This window comes from Anabrus simplex, chromosome 1, assembly GCF_040414725.1.
Source record: "Anabrus simplex isolate iqAnaSimp1 chromosome 1, ASM4041472v1, whole genome shotgun sequence".
NCBI classification, from domain to species: Eukaryota; Metazoa; Arthropoda; class Insecta; order Orthoptera; family Tettigoniidae; genus Anabrus; species Anabrus simplex.
In genome coordinates, this window is record NC_090265.1 from 1,300,767,147 (window position 1) to 1,300,790,799 (window position 23,653).

General features: G+C 40.0%; 1 protein-coding gene across 3 annotated transcripts in view; it reads right to left on the reverse strand.

The window, feature by feature from the left end:
- The window catches only part of c12.2 (von Willebrand factor A domain-containing protein c12.2), a 753,464-nt gene that overhangs the window by 70,635 nt on the left and 659,176 nt on the right, over positions 1-23,653 (reverse strand). For all 3 annotated transcript variants that reach the window (XM_067137710.2, XM_067137711.2, XM_067137712.2), the window contains exon 28: positions 18,983-19,138. In XM_067137710.2, the coding sequence (XP_066993811.2) occupies positions 18,983-19,138 (156 nt within the window). The remainder of the gene's footprint in view (positions 1-18,982; positions 19,139-23,653) is intronic.

Genomic DNA, 23,653 nt, shown 5'->3' on the forward strand with positions numbered 1-23,653 from the left:
GAATCACTTACTTTTAACATGCCTCCAGAAATGTGTTATATCACATTTTAAAGTAACCTCTAATTTATTGATGTAATCCCAATATGCGGAATTTATTCTTACTTTCAATTCAGATCTGAGCTGTTTGACTCTATCATCATAAGACCTGGAGAACTTCCTCTTTTTGGTGCACTTTCTTTTCTTTTTGATTATCTGAATGATATCATGATTAAACCAGACTGAAAATTTTGACTTTTTAATGACAACCCTTAGGTATGCAATTACCACTGCATCTATACATTTACAAGTAAAAGAAATCCACAGCCTGATCCACGTTCTGATAAGTATACAACAGGTTCCAATCAATATCTCTTAATTCATAATACAGTTGTAGAAAATCCACTTTCTTGAAATTTCTCGATTTATAGTTTTGGTAATGAACACCTCTTTATTGGAAGTAATGATAAACAGAGTAAATGTAAATCTTCAGACACCAAAGCATGTTCCTCACATTCCACGCCAACTATGAAATTGGCCAGTAAAGAACCCAGCATCCTAGAATTGTAATTAAGAATATTATTGTACGATGTTAAACCTAAATATGATATCAACTGACCGAATCTTTTACCAGTCACAGTTCCTTCTTTAAAAGAATAACCAGTACCATTTATTTTTAGGAAGATGATTAAAATCACCCATGATAATGCAGTCCGAAATCATAAGATTGTCAGTGCTTTTTAAATAACCAAAGTAGTCCTGACACACTGTTAAAGATGATGCTTGAGTAATGTATACAACATTTATAAATAACTTCCTATTAGTTTTATTATTTGAGATACAAATAGTAAGTGATTCACAATGCTGTTTTAGTTTTGCCTTAAAACTCTTTTTGATGGCAATCAAGACTTCCCCGCCCAGCTCCTTATCGGTTACTGAAGGATCTCTGTCATTTCTGAACACTAAATATCGACTCTCAAATGCAGTAATTCACTTATCATATATACTATTTGATAGAGAAGTCTCAGTCAATACAACAATATCATCCAAAAAGCACAGGAGACTTAGGATAAATATGTCAACCTTAGTTGCAAGTCCTCTTATATTTTGATAATAAACAATAAACTCATTATCACGGCTCATGAAATAACAAAGTTGAAAGAGTAACAACATTACGAAGAAAAAATTACAATTTATCCAAATCTCCCTCACAACTAAAAGCACGCACTTGACTTCCATCAGTCTTCCTCATAAAAATAATGCCACTACTGTTCACCCACAGATACTTATATTCCCAGTCAAGTTGCAATTGTTTAGCTTTAGCAAATAGAATTTGCCTATTAGGAACTAATGACTGATTAATATATATAGGACTAGGGACAGAACGACCAAGATGAGCTGTGGACAAATTTCTTTTGATCTTATGCTTTTCTAAGATCTCTTCCTTATAACATCTTCTAACAAATTTTACAAGAATGTCACGAGTTGGACAATTATTAACTTTTTCCAGCCTATGACATGCATCAATCATATCGTCTTTTATTTCTACATCTAGCACCTTGATGACCATCTGACTGACATTTTCATTTGATACTTCCAGAACACCGTGTATCTCGAGTGTGTTAATCCTAGAATATTGCTCATTGTCATCGCACCCGATTTTAAGTTCACTGAATGCTTCTGCAAGCCGACTGTTTTCAGATAAGTTATCAATAATATTCTGCTGTCGATTAATTACTGCCTGCTGATTATCTATAATTCATTTGTGCTCGGCCAGCCTTTCACGATACACATCAATCAATTTACCAAACTGTTTTTCCATTTCACTAGTTGTTTCTTTTTTTAAAATGATATTTGTTTGTGGTATCGATCTCTGTAGATATTTTGCTGGAACCTGCGTGTAAGTGTAATTGCGGAAGTGTAGAGTGTTGAATGTGAGGAAAGGAACGTTAAGGAGGACACCTTCATGTCTGACCCTGGGATTTCAAAAATTCTACATTTTGATCATTAAGGTTCACACATTGAACCCATCAAAAACAGTAGCATTAAAAATCAGCAGACATTATACAGAATGAAACATAAAAATACAGGACCACCAAGTTGAAGTAGTACACCAATTCAGTTATTTAGGAAGTGTAATCGCTAGTAATAACAGAGCTGAGAGAGAAATAACAAACAGAGTAACCAAAGGCTCTAACTTTTACAGCATCGTTAGACACCTACTATGGGATCAGAAAGTCCCACAAAGAACAAAAATGACCCTGTACAAGTCATATTTCATTCCTATCCTTACATATTCTCTGGAAACCTGCACACTAACATCAAAGGATTATAGTAGGATTCAAGCCTGTGAAATGAAATTTCTTAGAACTGCCCTCCAAAAGACCCGACTTGATCATGTGAAAAATGATGAGATCCGATCTAACCTAGGTCTAAATGAATCGATGGAGGAAAGACTTAGGTCATCTAGACTTAAATGGTTTGGGCATGTTAAACGAATGAATAGCACAAGGTTACCATGTGCTTATTTGGAAAAGAGAATAACAGGTAGAAGACCAGCTGGAAGACCAAGAAGAAGATGGATGGACCAACTGAGGGAAGACGTGGAGAGAAGAGGATGGAACTGGGAATCTGTCTTGGACAACGAAATGTTTTTGAATAGGCAACTTTGGAAGACGCTCGTTTTCAAACACCCTACCCGGCTCGCTGGAAGGGCAAACCAATGATGATGACTGTAAAACCAACTGCTACAGGTATTACACTCAATCTTAGAAGCTATAGCCTGCCTAGATACAGCTTTCCCACACTTTGCACAGGTACTCATATCTGTTCTTTAATGTAAAATTAACCAAAAGACAAGTGATGAGAGTAGTGTGTTGTGACCCAAGTACCACATGTTTAAGTTACCTTGACTTGATATATCAAATCAAAACCAAAGACAGTATATATACATGTTGTACATTAAACTACCTCGATGCCTTTGTTTGTATACACTTGGCCTTAACCCTGAAAAAATTATCGCAAATTTAACTCTTAGAGAAGGATTAGCTTCAATATTTATAGTTCCATTGCATCCCTAACACTTGCAGAATCTGTGGGTCCAGGTTCTTACCACTAAACTTACATTCTTTTATAAAATAACTCACATTTACCACAGCACTATTCACACACAGCCTTAGCCAACCTAGCACTCCAGCCTTTCATGATACACATCAAACAATTTACCTCACAAGCTGGTTTACGTCATACCGACACAGATAGGTCTTATGGCGATGGTGGTATAGGAAAGGATTGGGAGTGGTGATGCAAGTGCAATAACAGGTATAACTTGAAAGCAACATTATTATTATTATTATTATTATTATTATTATTATTATTATTATTATATAATTCGCTGGGGCCATCAAGGACCCCGTTAAGTCTTGTTGCATTTGACACTGAACTTGGCCTTCTTTAGAGCCCAAATTACCCTCATTCTTTGTGAGTGGGCCTGCTTACGCTCCTCTGTCCAAGAGGCACCGTGTCTTCTCTTCGGTTGCTCATCTCGGTTTAGCCCGTTTGTCAATATTTTCTTGTGGAAGAGATCTCTGTTAAGGGCGTCTTCAGCTGAGATATGTGGCATTTGCAGGTCTTCTTTGGTATTTCTAAACCAGGGAATTGTGGTTTTGGGGTTTCAATAAAAAAAGTGAAAGATTTCTTTACTTAACTTTCTTCCGTCCATTCTTTTCAGATGACCGTAAAATCATGCCCATCTTTTCCTGATAGTGTTGGTAATTTTCTCTATTTTGCTGTAGACTTCCTTGTTGGATCTCTTTTGATGGATTCCATTTCTGTACTTTGATCCCAAGAATCCTCTCACAATTTTGCGTTCTCTTTTCTCCAGTTCTTCAAGGAGTCCTTTATTGGCATTTAGAGACAGGGTTTTGGCTGCATATAGAACTACTGGCTTCAGAACTGTTTCATAGTGATGTATCTTGATGTTTTGGGAAAGGCATTTTTTGTCGTAGATTGTGCGGGATGTTTGGTAGGCTATTTCCAGTTTGCGTACTCGCTCCTGAAGTGCTTCTTTGTCCAATCCATTTTTCATGATGATCTCACCCAGGTACTTGAATTTGTCTACTCGGGTGATGTCCCCGTATTTTGTATGGAGTTTTGGTGGAGCCTCTTTGATGTTAGTCATTACTTCTGTTTTCTCAAACGATATCTGCAAACCAGTTTGTTCGGCAATTTCCTTTAAAATTTCAGCTTGAGCTCTAGCGGTTTCTATGTCGTTTGAGAGAACAGCGATATCATCGGCAAATGCTAAGCAGTCTGTTGCGATCCCCTTGGATTTGGTTCCTATCTCACCCGCCAGGTTCTGATGATCTCTTCAAGAACACAGTTGAAGGGTATCAGGGATAACCCATCACCTTGTCGGACTCCTGTTTTGATGTCAAAGGAATGCGAGAGACATCCGTGGAACTTCACCTTGGATTTTGTATCGGTCAGGGTGGCTCTAATTAATGCCAGCAGTTTCAAATCAACTCCAAATTTATTTAAGATGTTTAGCAGGACTTCCCGGTCAATGGAGTCGTACGCTTTCTTAAAGTCCACAAACACAGACACATACTGCTTGGACCTTAGTGTACAATATCTGATGATCGTTTTGAGATTTTGGATCTGTTCAGCTGTTGAGTGACCTTTTCTGAACCCTCCTTGGTATTCACCTATTTGATGTTCGACTTGTGCTTCCAAACGCTTCAGGATGGCAAGTGATAGAATTTTGTAAGTCACGGGTAGCAAAGATATTCCTCTGTAGTTGTTGATGTTCTTCATGCTGCCTTTTTTGTGTAATGGATGGATCAAAGCTATTTTCCAATCTTCGGGTAGGGTCTCCTTGATCCAAATTTCTTCTATTTGCTTTTGCAAGATATCAAGTGATTCTTCTGGGGCATATTTCCATAGTTCTGCTACTACTGAGTCTTTCCCCCGGCGCTTTGTTATTTTTGAGACGGGCAATGTGGCGCTTGATTTCATCTCTGTCAGGTGGTCTGGAATCTGGGTACCTGAGTAAGGGTTCTGTTGTATGTCCTCCGCTCTCTTCGCTCAGCGCCAGCCAGCCGCACGCACGCAAGCGTGGATCATTCGAGACTCAACGCGCAGTCTTCAGTGCGCGTGTCTGTTACGTCATGTGCAGTATATAAGGAGCTCCCTGTCTGTAACTTATGAGGACTGTCCCCAGTGTCCTGCTCCAGAATACACTGAACGTCGAACACGGAGGCTACTCCTCTTAAAAATGTGTCTCGACCAGGTGAACGGAATTCTGGTAGTATGAGGTTCTCTAATTGTGAACATAGCTTTCATTTAGTACAAGGTTATGAACTCAGACACTTCAAGTTAGAAGGAACTCTCTTAGCTAATCTATGCTAGTGCAAATGATAGTTTTCAACTATCACGAACTATATCTTTCCCAAGAACTATCTTTTCAAGATAGCAGTGAGTGTAAATACATTCAGCGTGTACATAGTGTATAGAAACAGAAACTCTCTCAAGATTAATCATCTACTTTGCTTCAAGACAATTTTATGTTTTATTCTTGTACATACTGTAGAATTCTGTGTGAAGCAAATAAATAAGTTGTGTTCTTGTAAACCTTATCTTGTTTACAACACAAGTCATTGGCGACGAGGTAATAAAAAAATTAAAAAAAACTACGTGCCATCTGCCACCAATACATTGGCGACGAAGTCAAACAGTGGTCAGTGTGTTGCCCACTCATTCGAAACGAGGTACAAAACTGATTACATTCTGTTGTCAACTCATTCGCGACAGAGCAACAAACTCTTACAGGATATCGTCCACTCATTGGCACAGTGACACTATACTCCGTAACTATCACCACTCCACATTGGAACCTGTACGGCCTCTACCAGCAGTTAGCCTTTTCTACAGTGCAACTATTAGCCTCCGTCGAACTACGGACAGTCAGCCGACATTCCTAGGCTCTCTCTCGCTCGCAGCACCTGTTCGGCACGCTTCAGCTTGCTTGCTCTCTCACACACTCCCAGCTGTTCCGGTGAAGGTCTCGCCTACAGCCAGCTTAGTACACGCTGCTAGCCGAGTTCTTTTCTCTCACGCATCTCAACATGGCTACAGCCGAGCAGCTAGCTGCCGTATTGCAAGCTCTACAGCAGCAACAGCAGCAATTCATGCAGCAACAACAAGCGGCATTGCTCACAGCTATGCAAACTCTTTCTGTTTCTACACAGCCCTCAGCAATTCCTCCGTTCTCTGTTTTTGATCCGGCTAAGGAAGAATGGTCAGTCTATTTCGCCCACCTACAGCAACATTTCATATGCCATTCCGTCACGGATGACAAGCGCCAACGTGCACTATTTCTCAGTTCGGTTGGCAATGCTACGTGCGAATTACTACAAAAATTAAGTCCAGAGGAGCAACTCTCTGAAGTGCCGTTCACACAGCTCTTGGCCCGTATCACTGAACACTATGCTAAAGCCCCGCACATAGTGGCCGCTCGCTACAAATTTTTTCAGAGCAGGAAGCAACTGCATCAGACTCATGCTGAATGGATAGCGGAATTGCGAGGTCTAGCTAAACCCTGCCAGTTTATATGTTCCAAGGACAGTTGTGGTACGCCCTATACCGATTCCCTCATTCGGGATATGGTCATTCTGCATACTCCTGAGGACAAAGTTCGTTTTGACGCTGTCAAGAAGAGTAACCCTTCTTTAGAAGACGTCCAGCGTATTGCTACGGTATATGAACTTACTACCAAGACTGCGGCAGAAATAGCTTCTAAACACGAAGTCGCTCAAGTCTCTACTCCAGCCCGCCAGTCCTCTGCTACCTTGAACCGCGCAGCCAAGTCGCTCTCTGCCAAGCATTCTCGCCCGGTTCCCTCTCGTTCTTCTCCAAGGAAGCCCACTTCTAAGAGTAAGTCGCAACTCCTGCCTTCCTGCAGAGGATGTTTCAAACATCATGAACATCGTGCCTGTCGTTTTTTTCAAAGCCACTTGTGAAAGATGTAATAAAGTAGGACACATCAAGACTGTATTTCAGAGTTCGCTCCGCCCTGCTAAGACTCCTGCAGCGCGCCCGAAGCATATACAGCCCCGACAGGACATGGAAGTTGACAAGATAAATCTTATTCTTCCCACCAAGAATTCTCACAAGATCATCGTTCCTCTATCATACTCTGATCGCTCTGTCGATTTTCAGTTAGACACTGGATCACCTGTCTCTATCATTAACCTGGCTACATATCATGCCTTAGGTTCACCTTCATGCTCTCCAGCTGACATCCAGCTTGTTACATTTAACAAACGGAAGATTGACATTAAAGGCCAAATCACGCTTCCCGTCAGTTATAAAGGAATTCGGAAGGTCGTTCCACTACTCGTAGTCAACAACTACACCGCATCGAACATTATGGGCATGGATCTCTTTAATTTATTCGGCTTCCAGATTCATGACAACATCAACGTAGTATCTACGTTGCAACCTACTTCTGATATTACGGCTCTCCTCGAGCAGTTTCCTGAAGTCTTCGACTCTACACTCGGAACCGTAAAAAACTATACAGCTCACACACAGCTGAAATCGGGAGCTAAGCCGCGCTTTTTCAAAGCACGTCCAGTACCCCTAGCACTTCAAGACCAGGTCACTAAGGAGTTAGAAAGATGGGTAGAAGCTGGAATAGTGGTACCAGTCAATTCCAGTCAATGGGCCACTCCACTAGTTGTAATCAAGAAACCTGATGGCAATGTACGACTTTGTGGTGATTTCCGATCTACGATCAACGCACAAATCGACACAGATATATTTCCAATTCCCCGTCCAGAGGACTTATTCCGTCGTCTAGCTGATGGACAATTCTTCTCTAGAGTGGATCTTAAAACAGCCTATCTACAGCTACTTTTAGATGAAGAATCCAAGAAATTTCTCACACTCAACACTCCTATCGGACTGCTCCAGCGTCTCCCGTTCGGCGTCTCTTCCTCAGCTGCTATTTTTCAGCGCTATTTAGCTCATCTCACCGCCTCCATTCCCGGTTGTGCTAACTACCTTGATGATATTATTGTGACCGGCGCAGATCATCAAGAACATCTCCATAATCTGCGCCTCCTTCTCACGAAGTTGAAAGACAATGGCCTACGAGCGAATCTCGCTAATTGCACTTCCTTTCAGCCGCAAGTTCACTACCTGGGACACATCCTCGATAAAAACGGCATTCAACCTAGTGAACGGAATGTCTCGGCGATTGTAAACATGCCTGTACCACAGAACATCAAGCAGCTCCAATCCTTCCTAGGCAAAGCGAACTACTATAACAAGTTCATTCCCCGCTTCACTTCAGTTGCAGCTCCATTAAACGCCTTACGCAAAAAAAGGTGTTAAATTTCAGTGGTCTCCGCAATGCCAACAGGCCTAGCAAACAATCAACAAAGCCCTTGTTCAAGCTGTTAAACTCACTCATTTTCAGCCTGGCAAGCTCATCACGCTAGCTACTGACGCATCAGATTACGGCGTCGGCGCCGTTCTCTCCCAGAAGGACAAGAACGCCCCATCGCCTTTGCTTCGAAGACACTTAATGAGCATCAACGTCGGTACTCCCAGATAGAAAAAGAAGCTTTGGCAATCATCTTTGGTATTCGCCGTTTCAATGAATATCTCTATGGCAACCATTTCCTGAACATTACTGATCACAAGCCTCTAGTACACTTATTCCATCCTGGTAATAAGATCCCTGAGCATTCCCTCGGAAAGCTTCAAAGATGGTCCATGTTCCTTTCTGATTATTCCTATCAGATCGCCTATCGTGCCACATCCCAGCATTGTAATGCTGATGCCCTCTCTCGCTTACCAGTCGGTCCTGATACTGCCTTCGATTCTCAAGAATCCGAATGTCTTCAGTTAGACATAGAACTCGAAGACACCGTATCCACCTTTGCTATTGACGCTACCTGCATTGCTAAAGCTACGGATAAGGACAGTACACTTGCTACGGTACGTACTTACATCCGCAATGGTTGGCCCCTTCAGAACAAACTTCCTGCCCACCTTGCGCCTTATCATCGTATTCAGCATCGTCTTACGACTCGTGCCGGAGTTATACTCCTCGAAACCAGCACTACCTTCCGAGTGGTTATCCCACCTAGTCTACAGACACAAGTTTTCGACTTGTTACACCAAAGTCATTGGGGTATATCCCGCACTAAGCAACTGGCACGTCAACACTGCTACTGGCCTGGTATTGATGCCGCCATCAAAAAGCTCATCCTCCATTGTGAACAATGTCAAATTAATCAGAACGCCCCGTCTTCTGATCTAGCTTCATGGCCTCCTGCTACTTCTCCATGGGAATGAGTTCACATCGATTTCGCAGGTCCTTTCCTCAATTCCATGTGGCTCATCGTCATAGAATCTCTATCGAACTTTCCCTATGTAGTGGATATGCATTCGACTACTACTACAGAAGCTACCATTCGTGCTCTTCAGAAAATATTTACAAGTGAAGGCTTACCTCAAGTCCTAATTTCTGACAATGGACCGCAATTTACAGCTACTGCTTTTAAGAACTTCTGTACATATAATGGCATTCGCCATATCCTAGCACCGCCTTTTCACCCTCAATCTAATGGTGAAGCTGAACGCTTTGTACAAACTTTTAAGAAAAGTATGAAAAAAGCTGTCTCTTCAGGCTTAACTAAAGACCAAGCATTGTTACAACTCTTAAGCAACTACAGAACTCTGCCCGGCACTGATAATGTCACTCCCGCACAAAAGCTCCATGGACGACCTCACAGAACTTTACTTTCTCTCTTGCAGCCTCTTCCGGCCCAGCCTAAGACCTCGCCAACAAAGTTCACTGTCAACGACAGGGTCTACATAAGGACATTCAAGTCAAACCCGCTCTGGTTACCTGGTGTCATCCGCAGATCTTTGGGCCATCGTCTCTACGAGATTCAGACTGCTGAGAAACGCATTTGCCACCACCAGGACCAGATACGCCTGCGCTACCGTCCATATCCGGCTATTGATTCTCTTGTTAAGCCAGATAAATCTATTGTTGAACGAGCTTTAGACCATTTAATAACCATGGGTTCCTTTCAGGACGATGCAGCGCCACTTCGCCCAGTCACAGCTCCGGACAATACAACAGAGACGTCAGAAGCTCCTGCCCAGCATCGTAGCCGCCGCTTCACACCGTATCGGCGTATTTAGGAGGGGAGGGTGTTGTATGTCCTCCGCTCTCTTCGCTCAGCGCCAGCCAGCCGCACGCACGCAAGCGTGGATCATTCGAGACTCGACACGCAGTCTTCAGTGCGCGTGTCTGTTATGTCGTGTGCAGTATATAAGGAGCTCCTTGTCTGTAACTTATGAGGATTCTCCCCAGTGTCCTGCTCCAGAATACACTGAACGTCGAACACGGAGGCTACTCCTCTTAAAAATGTGTCTCGACCAGGTGGACGGAATTCTGGTAGTATGAGGTTTCACCTCAGGTCACTACTCCACTTTCCCGTTCCTTCAGCCATCTCGAGCCCCGATGTTGTATGCCACACATCCCAAGCTCACTCAAGCTCCGACACACACATTAGATTCTCTAATTGTGAACATAGCTTTCATTTAGTACAAGCTTATGAACTCAGACACTTCAAGTTAGAAGGAACTCTCTTAGCTAATCTATGCTAGTGCAAATGATAGTTTTCAACTATCACGAACTATATCTTTCCCAAGAACTATCTTTTCAAGATAGCAGTGAGTGTAAATACATTCAGCGTGTACATAGTGTATAGAAACAGAAACTCTCTCAAGATTAATCATCTACTTTGCTTCAAGACAATTTTACGTTTTATTCTTGTATATACTGTAGAATTCTGTGTGAAGCAAATAAATAAGTTGTGTTCTTGTAAACCTTATCTTGTTTACAACAGGTTCCTTGGTCTCAATGGCGCTTTGCGGTTTAGTGCAATTAAGTAAATTCTTGAAGTAATCTGCCAGAATGCTGCGATTTTCTTCATTTGATGTCGCCAGTGTGCCGTCCTTTCGCTCAAAGCATAGAAATGGTGGTTTATAGCCAGTGAGTTTGCGTTTGAAGGCTCTGTAGTACTCTCTGCTTTCATTCTTCCTAAGGTTTTGTTCTATCTTTTCAATGAGAGATTGTTCGTATTTACGTTTCTCAGTTCTGAAGACCCTACCTGCTTGGGCACAGGTTTAGTAGGTTTCCCAATCATTTTCTGATTTTGTAGAGTAGTACTGTTTCCACGCATTGAGTCTTTCTTGGAGGACTGATTCGCAGGTACTATTCCACCAGGCATGTTTTTTGCTTCTCTTGATTTCTGCAACGTCTTTGGCGGCCTCAACAAGGAGACTTTTGGTGTTGTTAAAGTCACAGTCATTTGGTCTAGCCTTCTCCTGGAACTCCTCGACCCTTTGCCGAAGTTTATCATTGTCGAAGCGTGTGATCTGTTTGGTTGTCTTCCTTGTGTTTGCAGGAATTGGTTTGAATTTGATGAGAGACATAATGATCTGAGGGCACATTGATGCCTTTCTTTACCTTGACATTCATAATCTCAGGGCTGTTTCTCCTGGAGATTGCAACATGATCAATTTGGAACTCTCCGAGAGTTTGGACGGGAGAACGCCATGTCATTTGCTTTTTGGGTAGATGGCGAAAGTGGGTCGACATGACCTGCAGGTTGTGATTTTCGCAAATAGACACCAGTCTTTTGCCATTGGGATTGGTTCTTTTGTGAGCAGGGTAATTTCCTATAACTTTCTTGTACTTCTGTTCATGACCTAGTTGGGCATTGAAGTCACCCAAAGAAGCTTGACATGGTGTTTGGGGATTTTGTTCAATTTTTAATCCAGTAGGTCCCAGAAATTATCAACTTCGTCTGGATCAGACTTGTTCTTATCGTTTGTAGGAGCATGTGCAATAACTAGGGCGTAGGTTTTGTTCGCGCATTTAATTGTGAGTACAGGCAATCTGTTATTCACAGGTTCGAAATTTGCAACGGATTTAAGGATCTTGGTTCTAACAGCAAACGCGGTTCCAAGCATCACAGCTCCATTGAAGATTCCTCTTTGCGCTTTGCTCTTGAAAAATCGGTAGCCTTCGGATTCAAAAATCTCTTCATCTGGGTAGCTTGTTTCCTGTAGGGCCATTTTGGATATCTGATCTTCGTGAAGAGCTTTGGTGAGGGTTTTCAGCTTGCCAGTTTGTGTAAGTGAATTTATGTTGAAAGTTGCTAGAAAGGTTTCAGATTCTGGCCTGAGTTTTTGACTCTTCGGGGTACACCGAGACGCTCCGACTCGTCTCTTGCATGATGTCGAGTCTCCCCCAGAATCAGAATGAGACTCGTGCGCCGTGGCGTTCACGACGAGGGATTTATCTGAAGATTTACCCCCTGGGGTATGTTTCTTGAAATGTTGTGACATCATGCTTTTTGCTTTGGACGGGTACCAATCCTTTTACAAGTAGGGTTGTTAGCCCTAGAGGTTGCCTCAAGATGTTTTCTGGCTTCTGGTCATTTACCAGTCTTCGCCGTAACCCTGGTAAGGGACCAGTTTTTTTTTCACAGTGGGATTTTATTTCCCTACTACCCTCTGACTCTGCTGGCGGCAGAGCCAGGGAGCTTCCCCAATTCCAATGGGACGCGCCCGATGGAGGTAACCGGTAAATCCCCACACGGGTTATTATTATTATTATTATTATTATTATTATTATTATTATTATTATTATTATTATTATTATTATTTCTTGTATGTATAGCTGTGAAGTGTTACATCCATTTAGTATTAGTACTGCTATTATTTACGTAGTTGAATGATCGTATTATGTGTGAGGTTATGTTATGGAACATATGTTGTACACATACATTGGTATCAGGCTCGTTAATGTAAATACCTGTATATTAATATTATGTAATTTATTCTTACCTGTATAATTTGTAATCCATAATTGTGAAACACACTGTAATTTCCAGAATGGTAATAAGGCACTAGAACGTTTGAGAATATTCTGTACACTATTTCTATGTATTGGACACACTGGAATAATCAAGAAGGTAGTATTGTTCTGTAACGATCTTTCTGGAAATCTGGCCAGATATATATAAAGAGACGATCTTGACGGTGGAGTTAGTTACTGTTGAATTACTGAGGTTGTGGTTTGGAAGTTATTGTTTAGTAGCACGTGGCTGACATGCCGAGTTAAGGCAGTCTCCATGTTGAATTGATCAGTAGTCATCTGTTTTCAACTGTGTTTCCAAGTGTAACCTCAGTGGTATTCGGTGTCAGCTGTCAACTGTTTAAAGATAGCGGCTTTGTTGATAGTCTGAAAGTGAAGTGTTTTTGTTTTGTGATAATGTGATTAAGGTTATGTGTGTGTTAATTTGTGTATATATATGTGAATAAAATTCATTGTACCAACTGATAGCATCTTGTGTGCATCTGTGTGGCTACATTAGTGGGAAGGAAGCGGCCGTGGCCTAAATTAAGGTACAGCCCCAGCATTTGCCTGGTGTGAGAATGGGAAACCATGGAAAACCATCTTCAGGACTGCCAACAGTGGGATTCAAACCCACTATCTCCTGGATGCAAGCTCACAGCTGCACGCCCCTAACTGCATGGCCAGCTCACCCAGTGATTTACCAGTTTTTCTATTTCATTAGTTGTTTTCTTCAGTATAGCCATGTCTTCAGTTAAAGTCAGCTGCAGTTTACAAATTCATAAATATCCCCAACTGATGGTGCAGGCGCAAGTGACTGCACTTGCATGCATGCATGCTCCTACGCTGCTCTGAGTTGCGCTTGTCACTTCCATGTCTGACCCTCGGATTTCATAAATTCTACATCTTGATCATTAAGGTTCACACACTTACTGTGAAACCAATTGCTACACGTGTTGCACTCAATTTTAGATGCTATGTCCTGCCTAGGTACTGCTTTTCCACACTTTGCACTGCATGCTGCAAATTTTTACCTCACACTCCATTTTTATCTTACAGAGTAATAGAAAGTAATCTTCCTACTATTTTATATGTGACTTTATCACAAAATAAAAGATGAAAATAGGTTTGGTTTAACTTTTGTTGGTTTTTTTTAATGACTAATAGGAAACAGCTAAACAAAATTTTTGGAAAATTTGGATTTAAATTTAGGGAAAGCCGGGTTGTGCACAAGGATATATTATTTTATTAGTATACATTACAATGCCACAGCAATATTAAGAAGGCCAAACCGAGAAATGTCAAAATTCTTCGTTAACATGAGTTACACTGAAAAACTATACATAATAAAAGTTGTGCAAAATATAATTTTCAACTCTTTATACTCCAAACATTTTTCACTGACATTCAAATATCTCAGGAATTATTAGTTCTATCTATAAAGTGTATATAGCAAAAGTGATAGAAAACACAATTTTCAATCTTTTATAACTCACACATTTCTACTGTGCAAGTAAAGTACCAGAAATATTCATAAATTTAGATTTTTATTGCAAAGTCCAACAGCGAGCAATTGCCGATGTGGAAACATTGTTCAGTCATCATGGTAATGAACTACATTGGAACAGTGGTGGTTGCTATCATTTGGGAGGGTTGAAAGTCTAGGCTTTAAATTCCCTGATATCACCGAGCTGGAGGAAAACGTCGTGGCAACATCATAAATCCTTCAAACTTACCAATAAGAACATTACACTAACTGACTATCGTTGATTATTGTAGATAAATGGGGTAATCGACCTAATCAATACAATATAAAATTAGTACCTAATTCAATTTATTTTAATCATGGTACTAGTTTCAGCCTACTGATATTAGGCCATCATCAGCTCTAAGGTCTTTAAAAAACTTAATTAACTAATTGGCCACACTATATATATCTATCTATATCCCACGTCGTTCCATCTATATGATGGGTCAGCAAATGAAGCCCCTCCATCAACTTCTGTCTTTGTACTTTTCTCCTTCTTCAGTGCTGTCCCAGTCCCCTCCTCATTGTGAATGTTGTTTTTCACCATGTATGTATATCGCATTCTTGGCCGCCCTCTTGAACTTGAATATTTTAACTGCAGATCATACATTTTTCTGGGTATGCGATCAGGAACCATCCTTCGCATATAACCATACCATTTGAGTCTACACAGAGTTATGTTATCCTGCACTCTGTCAACCTGAGCCATGTCCCTGATGTTCTCATTAAGAATTTTATTCCATCTTGTTTTGCCAACCAATACTCAGATAATCTCATTTCAGCTGCCTGAATCCTTGCTTTTTCTTTTTTCCTCATGGCATGTAATAGGTCAGATAAATTGCTCGCTTGCATTTCAATGGTATTTTTGGGTTCCATATTAGGTCCTGGACAACTCTATAGAATGTTCCTCCAGCTTGAATCCTGCTGGTAAGTTCCTTTTCAATAGAGCCTGTTGTTGATGATATGCTTCCTAGATATTTGAATTTGTTGGACATCTTGAGTTGTTTACCCTCTATTTCAATGTAACTTTCAGGTTGACCACTTCTCTGCATAACCAACACTTCACTTTTTTCCTGACTACATCTTAGGTCATACCCTTTAGCTGTTACTGTCCATGCATTGATCTAATCCTGAAGTTCCTCCTTGGAATCTCCCCATATACAGATGTCATCAGCAAATAGCATGACTTTCATTTTGTTTGTCACCAATGTTTTGGCATACTTGTTGTTGAATCTCATTCATCACAGTAAAGAAGAGAAGAGGTGACAGAACTCTACCTTGTCTTAGGCCCGTAGTTATTCTAAAGGTTCCTGTCATTCCTGATGGTCTTTTGATGCGACTACTGATGTCTTCATAAAAATTCTCAATTCGTATTTTTATGTCGTTATTGATTCCACTGTTTCTCAACACTTCACAGATTTTTTTCCTTGCTTCCAGCATCAAAGGCCTTTTTGATATCCAGGAAGGCCAGCCAAAGGACCTCATTATGTTCATAATACTTCTCCATTAGCTGACACAGTCCAAATATTAGATCAACTGTTGACGTGTCGTTTCGGAATCCGTATTGTTCCTCTGATAACTTTAATTCTATCAATAGTCTTATTTTTCTTTCTAAAATCCTTTCATACAGCTTTCCCACTTGGGAAGTTATTATAATTCCTCTGTAATTGGAACATTTCTTCCTGTCATGTTTCTTAAAGAGTGGAATGATGATACCTTTTTTCCAATCTGCTGGTATCTGGCCATCCTTCCATATCTTGTGAAAAAGTCTATACATCCACTGCTTTCCTGCATCTCCCACAGACCTGATTATTTCACGACACACTTCATCAATTTAAATTAATAAATTTCATTGTTTGTCCGTATTGAACCAAGATTACAACTTTTAAAAGTTGTACACTTCATCAATGCCTGGAGATTTTTCCTATTTTGATGAACTTCCATGTGTATTCTGTATCATTCCATATCAAAACTGTTATAGGTCTTCCATTCTTCCATCATTAACTAATCTATCTAATGGAATGTTTGTGACACATTTAACAGCTTATCAAAATAATTCTTCCATTCTTCTTTGATCTCTCTGTCATCTGTAATGAGATACCCACTATCACTAGCCAGATAATTATTCTGTTCTTTGTCCCTCCTCCTACCATATTTCCCAGCATAATCGTTGCCACCGCGTAATTGTCGCATCCTTTATTTTCAATACAAAAATCGGACTTTAAACATTTAATCGCATTATCGTTGCATGTCCAAATTTTGTTCACCAATCTGGTTAAAAGGTAAATGGAACTGCAATGTAAGTTGCACATGAATGTGCAATTTAAATATGTGTATGGTTTATGGGCAATTTGGTAACACAGTCACATTTGCGAGATGTTGCACAACATATAAATAAATAATACCGGTATATGTACAACGCATGGCTTACCAGTAGGCTATCGGCAGTTTGACAAGGTGGTCGCGAGACAGTGTACAATTTATTCACCACCTTCACATTATGAGTTCTCATTTGAAATACGTAAAGCTGTAAGTTATCGCTTATCGGCAACGTCGCCAGGAAATACCGGTACAAACACAGACTTGTCTTCTAGTAGAAAAGAGGTCTGATAGAATTCTGCGTTATTACAACCACCCACCTCCCGGCGCAACAGTCGCGAAGGACCTTGGCCTAGCAAGCGACCGCTGCTCAGCCCGAAGGCCTGCAGATTACGAGGTCTCGTGTGGTCAGCATGACGAATCCTCACGGCCGTTATTCTTGGCTCTCTAGAGCGGGGCCGCCATCTCACCGTCAGATAGCTCCTCAATTGTAATCAAGTAGGTTGAGTGGACCTCGAACCAGCCCTCAGATACAGGTAAAATTCCCTGACCTGGCCGTGAATTGAATCCGGGGCCTCCGTGTAAGAGGCAGGCACGCTACCCCTACACCATGGGGTCGGCTCCTGCGTTATTGCTCGCAAAGTGAGTCCAAGATGATAACGCAGATTTCCACGGAATTATTCAGCTCACGGTCAGCCGAATTATTTACGATGTCTCACACACTGACGAACAAAACTGACCTGCCTTTAGCTCACTTCATGAAATTTACTACATTTGAAATACAGGAAATAAATATCGTCTTCTTCTAGTAATGTAACAGTCATCGGACGTTGGCGATCATTTTGTAAAAATATGTAAAAAGTATTTATATTAAAATAAAAAGTAATAACAGAAGCTCTTTCGATTTGCACCTTGAGGATGGACTCTGCCCGTGATAAAATCTAATTCTGAAGATGGCATAAATTCCCAGTATCACTGGAAAATAACCTAGATTACTATTAGTTGGAAATTGCCTTGTCTTAATATTTCGCTGGTCAGATGTAGTCTATTAATAGATGAATAATTTTGCCCACCTGCAGTATACAAAAATACATCAAGTGCCTTGCAGGAAGAGATCACCTGAGGACACTGCGACTGCGAGGGCGAACGTTTTCAGAAACGCAAGTACATACACCAGCTTGGTGACGATAAGCCAGGGACGAGGGGAGAAGAGAGGGCTAACGCATTCCCGGCCACATTCCTAGCGAAACTCTTCTCTTGAGCTCCCATCTATAGCTATCATACTGTCTATTACTTTAGAGTATTCTCTCTTGAAAATTCATGATGTCAGGACTAAGATTTCTAGATCAACGGTGCACAGTAATAATACCTTGAGAAACAACTCATGCAGGTTTTCTAATTTAAAATGAGAATAATTGAGCGAGTTGGCCATGCAGTTAGGGTTGTGCAGCTGCGAGCTTGCATTCGGGAGATGGTGGGTTCAAATCCCACCATCGCAGCTCTGAAAGCGGTTTTCTGTGTTTTCCCATTTTTACACCAGGAAAATGCTGGGGCTATATGTTAATTAAGGCCATGGCCGCTACTTTCCCAATCCTATGTCCCCTCCATCCGCTGCTGAAAATCTTCAATGTGTTAAGAGCGATATTAAACCACTGACAAACAAACAAAGTGAATATTTTCAAGACAAGAGATATGAATGTTCAACATGAGAAAGATTAAATGGTATAACAGATTGAGACACCACTGAATATGTCTGGCTCCATGGCTAAATGGTTAGCGTGATGGCCTTTGGTCACAGGGGTCCTGGGTTCGATTCCCGGCAGGGTCGGGAATTTTAACCACAATTGGTTAATTTTGTTGGCACAGGGGCTGGGTGTACGTGTCGTCTTCATCATCATTTCATCCTCATCATGACGTGCAGGTCGCCTACCGGCGTCAAATCAAAAGACCTGCATCTGGTGAGCCGAACGTGTCCTTGGACACTCCCAGCACTAAAGGCCATACGCGATTCATTTACCACTGAATATTAGTAAATTTCTAGCGTTCACTGAATGTACTATATGTACTATAGATTTATTTTTAAATGAAGCCGATAACCTAGATGTTAGATCCCATTAAACAACAACCAAGTATTTAAAATGTTTCAAACAATGAACTGTGAAAACTGTTTTAAAAAAATCAAGAAACAAGTTAAAATCAATCAATACCTGTTTGTTCACAGCATCAGAAAATTGTCCATACAGCTGAGCATCGTAATCGCTCATTTGAATCTCCTTCAGTCTCTGCTTGAATGCCTTTTGTGCCATTTCACGAGCAGCTTTCTTGACATGCTCTGGAACTGCATCCTTTTCTTCTTGGCTCACCTTGACACACAAGTAATAATATAAAAAGAAAAAGTCCAAAAATGAAAACAGTAAATAAAAAATAGGTCTTGGTACAATTTTAAATTAACGTAAAGAGAAGGAGCTGAAAATGAGATCATCTTCAGGACTTGAATCTAAAACTCCTACTGTCTGGACTATTGCAATGGTATTACAGTCTATACACATGGGAATCACTTTCTCAACTCTGATACTGAGAAGCATTCCTCTGTTGCAATAAAGAATATGAATTTGCTTGAAAACTGCAGTAAAGTGTTCAGTCAATCATACCACAACATGACAATTTTTAGAAACTTAGAAGCACAGGTATCGTATCAGCAGACATAATTCTTGGGGGTTATGAAGTCAGCAGATAGTCAGTCAGTAGTCAGCCAGAGCTCTGAGAGATCTAACTAGGAACATGACACCTGGAATTGATGACCTTCCTTCAAAATTACTGACTGTCATAGGAGAAACCAGCATGGCGAGGTCATTCCATTTAGCTGTAAGATGTATGATACAGGAGAAGTGCCATCCGATTTTTGGCAGAATGTTGTTACACCTATTCCCAAGAAAGCCGGTGTTGACAAGTGTGAAAACTACTGCACCATTAGTTTAGTATCTCATCTGTATAAAAATCAGTCTGCAGTGATAAAAATCAAAGGCTTTGAAAAAGAAGCAGCAATCCAGAAAGGAGTGATGCAAGGCTACAGTTTGTCCCCCGCCCCCATCCTTTTAAATGTTTATACAGAACAGAAGGTAAGGAAAATCAAAAGGAATTTGGAAAGGGAATCACAATCCAAGGTGAGGAAATCAAAACCCTGAGATTTGCCGATGATATTGTTATTTTATCTGAGACTGCAGAAGATCTGGAGAAATTGCTGAATGGTATGGACACAGTCTTGGGGAAGGAGTACAATATGAAAATAAATAAGTCCAAAACAAAAGTAATGGAGTGCAGTCGAATGAAGTCAGGTGATGCAAGAAATATTAGATTAAGAAATGAAGTCTTAAAGGAAGTAGATGAATATTGCTACTTGGGTAGTAAAATAACTAACAACAGCATAAGTAAGGACGACATAAAATGCTAAGACAAGCAAAGAAGGCCTTTCTTAAGAAGAAGGAGAAGGAGAAGAAGAAGAAGAAGAAAAAAGAAAAATTGTTCACTTGAAATATTGATATACGAAGAAGATATTCATATGGAGAATGTCATTGTACGGAAGAGTAACATGGATGATAACTAGCTCAGAAAGGAAGATAATAGAAGCTTTTGAAATGTGTTACAGAAGAATGCTGAAGACGAGATGGGTAGATCAAATCACGAATAATATACTGAATCAAATTGGTAAGAGGAGATTGATTTGGTTAAATTTGATGAGAAGAAGATAGGACGCATCTTAAGGCACCCAGGACTTGTTCAGTTGTTTTTTGAGGGAAGTGCAGGCTGTAAGAATGGTAGGGGTAGACAAGGTATGAATATGACAAGCAGATTAGAGCATATGTAGGATGTAGTAGTTACGTAGAAATGAAAATATTAGAACAGGGTAGGGTGGCATGGAGAGCTGCACCAAAAAAGTCTATAGACTGAGGACTCAAAGAACAACATAATCAATGGCACCTGGAAGTGCAAATAACTGAACTCCTATTGCTGACGATAATGAACCCCAAACAATTTTGTGAACAGAAAAGAGTGCTATTACTTAATGTTAATACTTGAACATTTAAATATAAAACACTGAATGCAGTAAATTAAAAAAGGGTTACATTTTATTTGCTAGTCATCTCAATTTCCCCTCTTTCTCAATGCCTATGCTAAGAAATGGGGCAACTAAATATATGGAATTGGACAAACACTGGTAAATTACAGAGGCAGTCCAAGGATAAAATAACTAAACCAAATAATACAATTAGTGTAAGATTAGGGTAATGGACTTTCTAGCTGCTTAGTTGAGGCAAAGTACTCAATGGGTTTTTTCAACTATGACAAGATATAGCTACATTTATGGAGTGACAAAATGAACTAGTCCCCGAGCTACAAGATCGCAGGTGGATTTGTGACCTGGTCATTTGAACATTCTGAATGTTTCTCTCCAGGGAAAGGTTTTAATACTTACAGAAATATTTGACGGAGTGAAACCATTTAAATCAAAATTGTGCCTGTGGGAGTATCAGTTCACATTCCAAATTTTCAAAAACTGATTACAGTGTTTGAAAGTGCTATAGCTGAGGATATTGATAAGTATACAAAACATCATTAAAAAAAGACATTGAGAATTTGATTTTATATTTAACACTTTGGAATGTCTGGAAAATGATTTTCAACTTTTAATCACGTCATATTCAGACGTTGCAGAAAATGTTGATCCAGACCTACAATTAGAGCTGATAGATTTACAGAGTGATAGAGAATTAAGAAATACATTTGAAAATAAAAAGGATTTTTGTGACTTTTATAGACATCCTGTTTACAATAGTAATTGATGACATCATGAGAAAAGCAAAAGCAACAAATGGGGGAAGAGAAATGAACATCATGTTATTTGCAGATGATATTGTGATTTGAGGAGAAGAGGACACGAAGGTTCAAGAACAGTTGGATGTGATGAATGGGAAGATCAAAGAGTGTGGATTGAAAATAAGTGTAGAAAAGAGAAAACTCTTGTCATGACTAGGGGGAAGAAAGAAGGGAAAGGCCAGATTAGACTTGCAGACAAGACCCTGGAAGTAGGGGAGATGTTCAAATACCTAGGGAGTGAATTAATGGAGAATGCTCGACTGGATGTTGAGATTAGTAAGAGGATTTGAGCTGGAAGCTGTTTTTATCATAGTGTAAGAAACATGTTATGGGACAAAGATATGTCAATGGAAGCTAAGGAAACTAGGTATGTACAAGATGTATTACGTACCCATAACAACTTACGGAGCAAAAACTTGGACAATGACAAAGAAGGATGAGAGTCAAATACAGGCAGCCGAAATGAAGTTCCTAAGGAGTACGATACAGAAGAGTAGAAGAGACAAAATAAGGAATGAGAAAATCTGGGAAGAAATTGGAGTGGAAAAAATGAATGACAGAATAGAGATGAGCCGACTACGATGGTTTGGGCACATAAAGCGAATGAGTGATGAAAGAATGCCATAAAAGGTGATGGAAATGCAAATGCAAGGAAGGAGAGGCTGTGGACGACCATGATTGAGATGGAAGGACACAATCCAATGCGGTATCATAGAAAGAAACCTGGACTGGGACACAGTGTTGGAGGAGGAGTAGTGGAAAGGCCAAAGAAAGTGGAGAGGAACAATATCTGCCCCTACCCAGCTACAGCTGGATAAAGGGAAATGATGATGATATAGACATCTTTCAAAAAAGAGAAGGTTTTCCCAATCACATAGATTTGCAACAAGAATGTTGAGTATTTTTGGTAACATGTATGCCTGTGAACAACTCTTTTCTATATTAAAAACAACCAATCCAAAACAGAAACCAGTTGCCAGATCACTATTTGAAATGTGCTCTTAAACTTAATGTTTCTCAAACATTAACTCCGAATACTGAAAAACAGCAAATAAAAAATAAAATTTTAAAAAACACTTCAAAAATCAAGGAAAAGCATGAGTGGCCAATGAGTATCGATATCATGAGGTAAAACATATGTTTTGAGTTTACAGATTATCCTTTGTACTGTTTTTGTTGTAAAACTGTTCTCTTTGTTTCTATTAGCACTCATTTTACAGTGGATGATATTGTAAAAGAGCACTTTTTTTCTCACTATCAGTTTTGAAGATGCAGCGAAAAAAACAAGTTTAGTTCGTATATTTAGAAATAAAGTTGCGGTATGACTCTTTTTCTACTTCATAACAAAGTTACGTTACAATACAATAAAGTATGTGGAGAGAAACACGTACTACATATATCACATTGTACTACCAGCAAATGAGAAACCACGGAAAACCATCTTCAGGGCTGCAACTTGCTCGATATTTGTAGATTTTAACTGAAGCAACACACTATTTTAACTATCAAGCTTTTGTTCTATGCTGACAACATAATTTAACCATCATCTTTACATTTGTCCATTAATAGCTTAGTCAAATACTTTCACAATATGAGCAATCCTCTGATTTAACAGCCTGATTGTAATATGATGACATACTCATCAACTTATAAGTAAAAACTTTAAGAATGAGCACCTTTCCACGTTTTTTCTATGTGATTTTGGTTATGTTTTGATGGAATTATTCAAACTGAAGATTATAGGAACTTCCAGAATAACTTCATATGAAAGCTCATTTTAGTGTTATATATATAAAATAGCTTGTCCTGACTGACTGACTGACTGACTGACTGACTGACTGACTGACTGACTGACTGACTGACTGATTCATCATCGCCGAGCCAAAACTACTGGACATAAAGAAATGAAATTTTAAGGATATATTCATATTAAGATGTAGGTGCTCGCTAAGAGAGGGTTTTTGGATATTCCGTCGCTAAGTGGGTGAAAAGGGGAGTGAAAT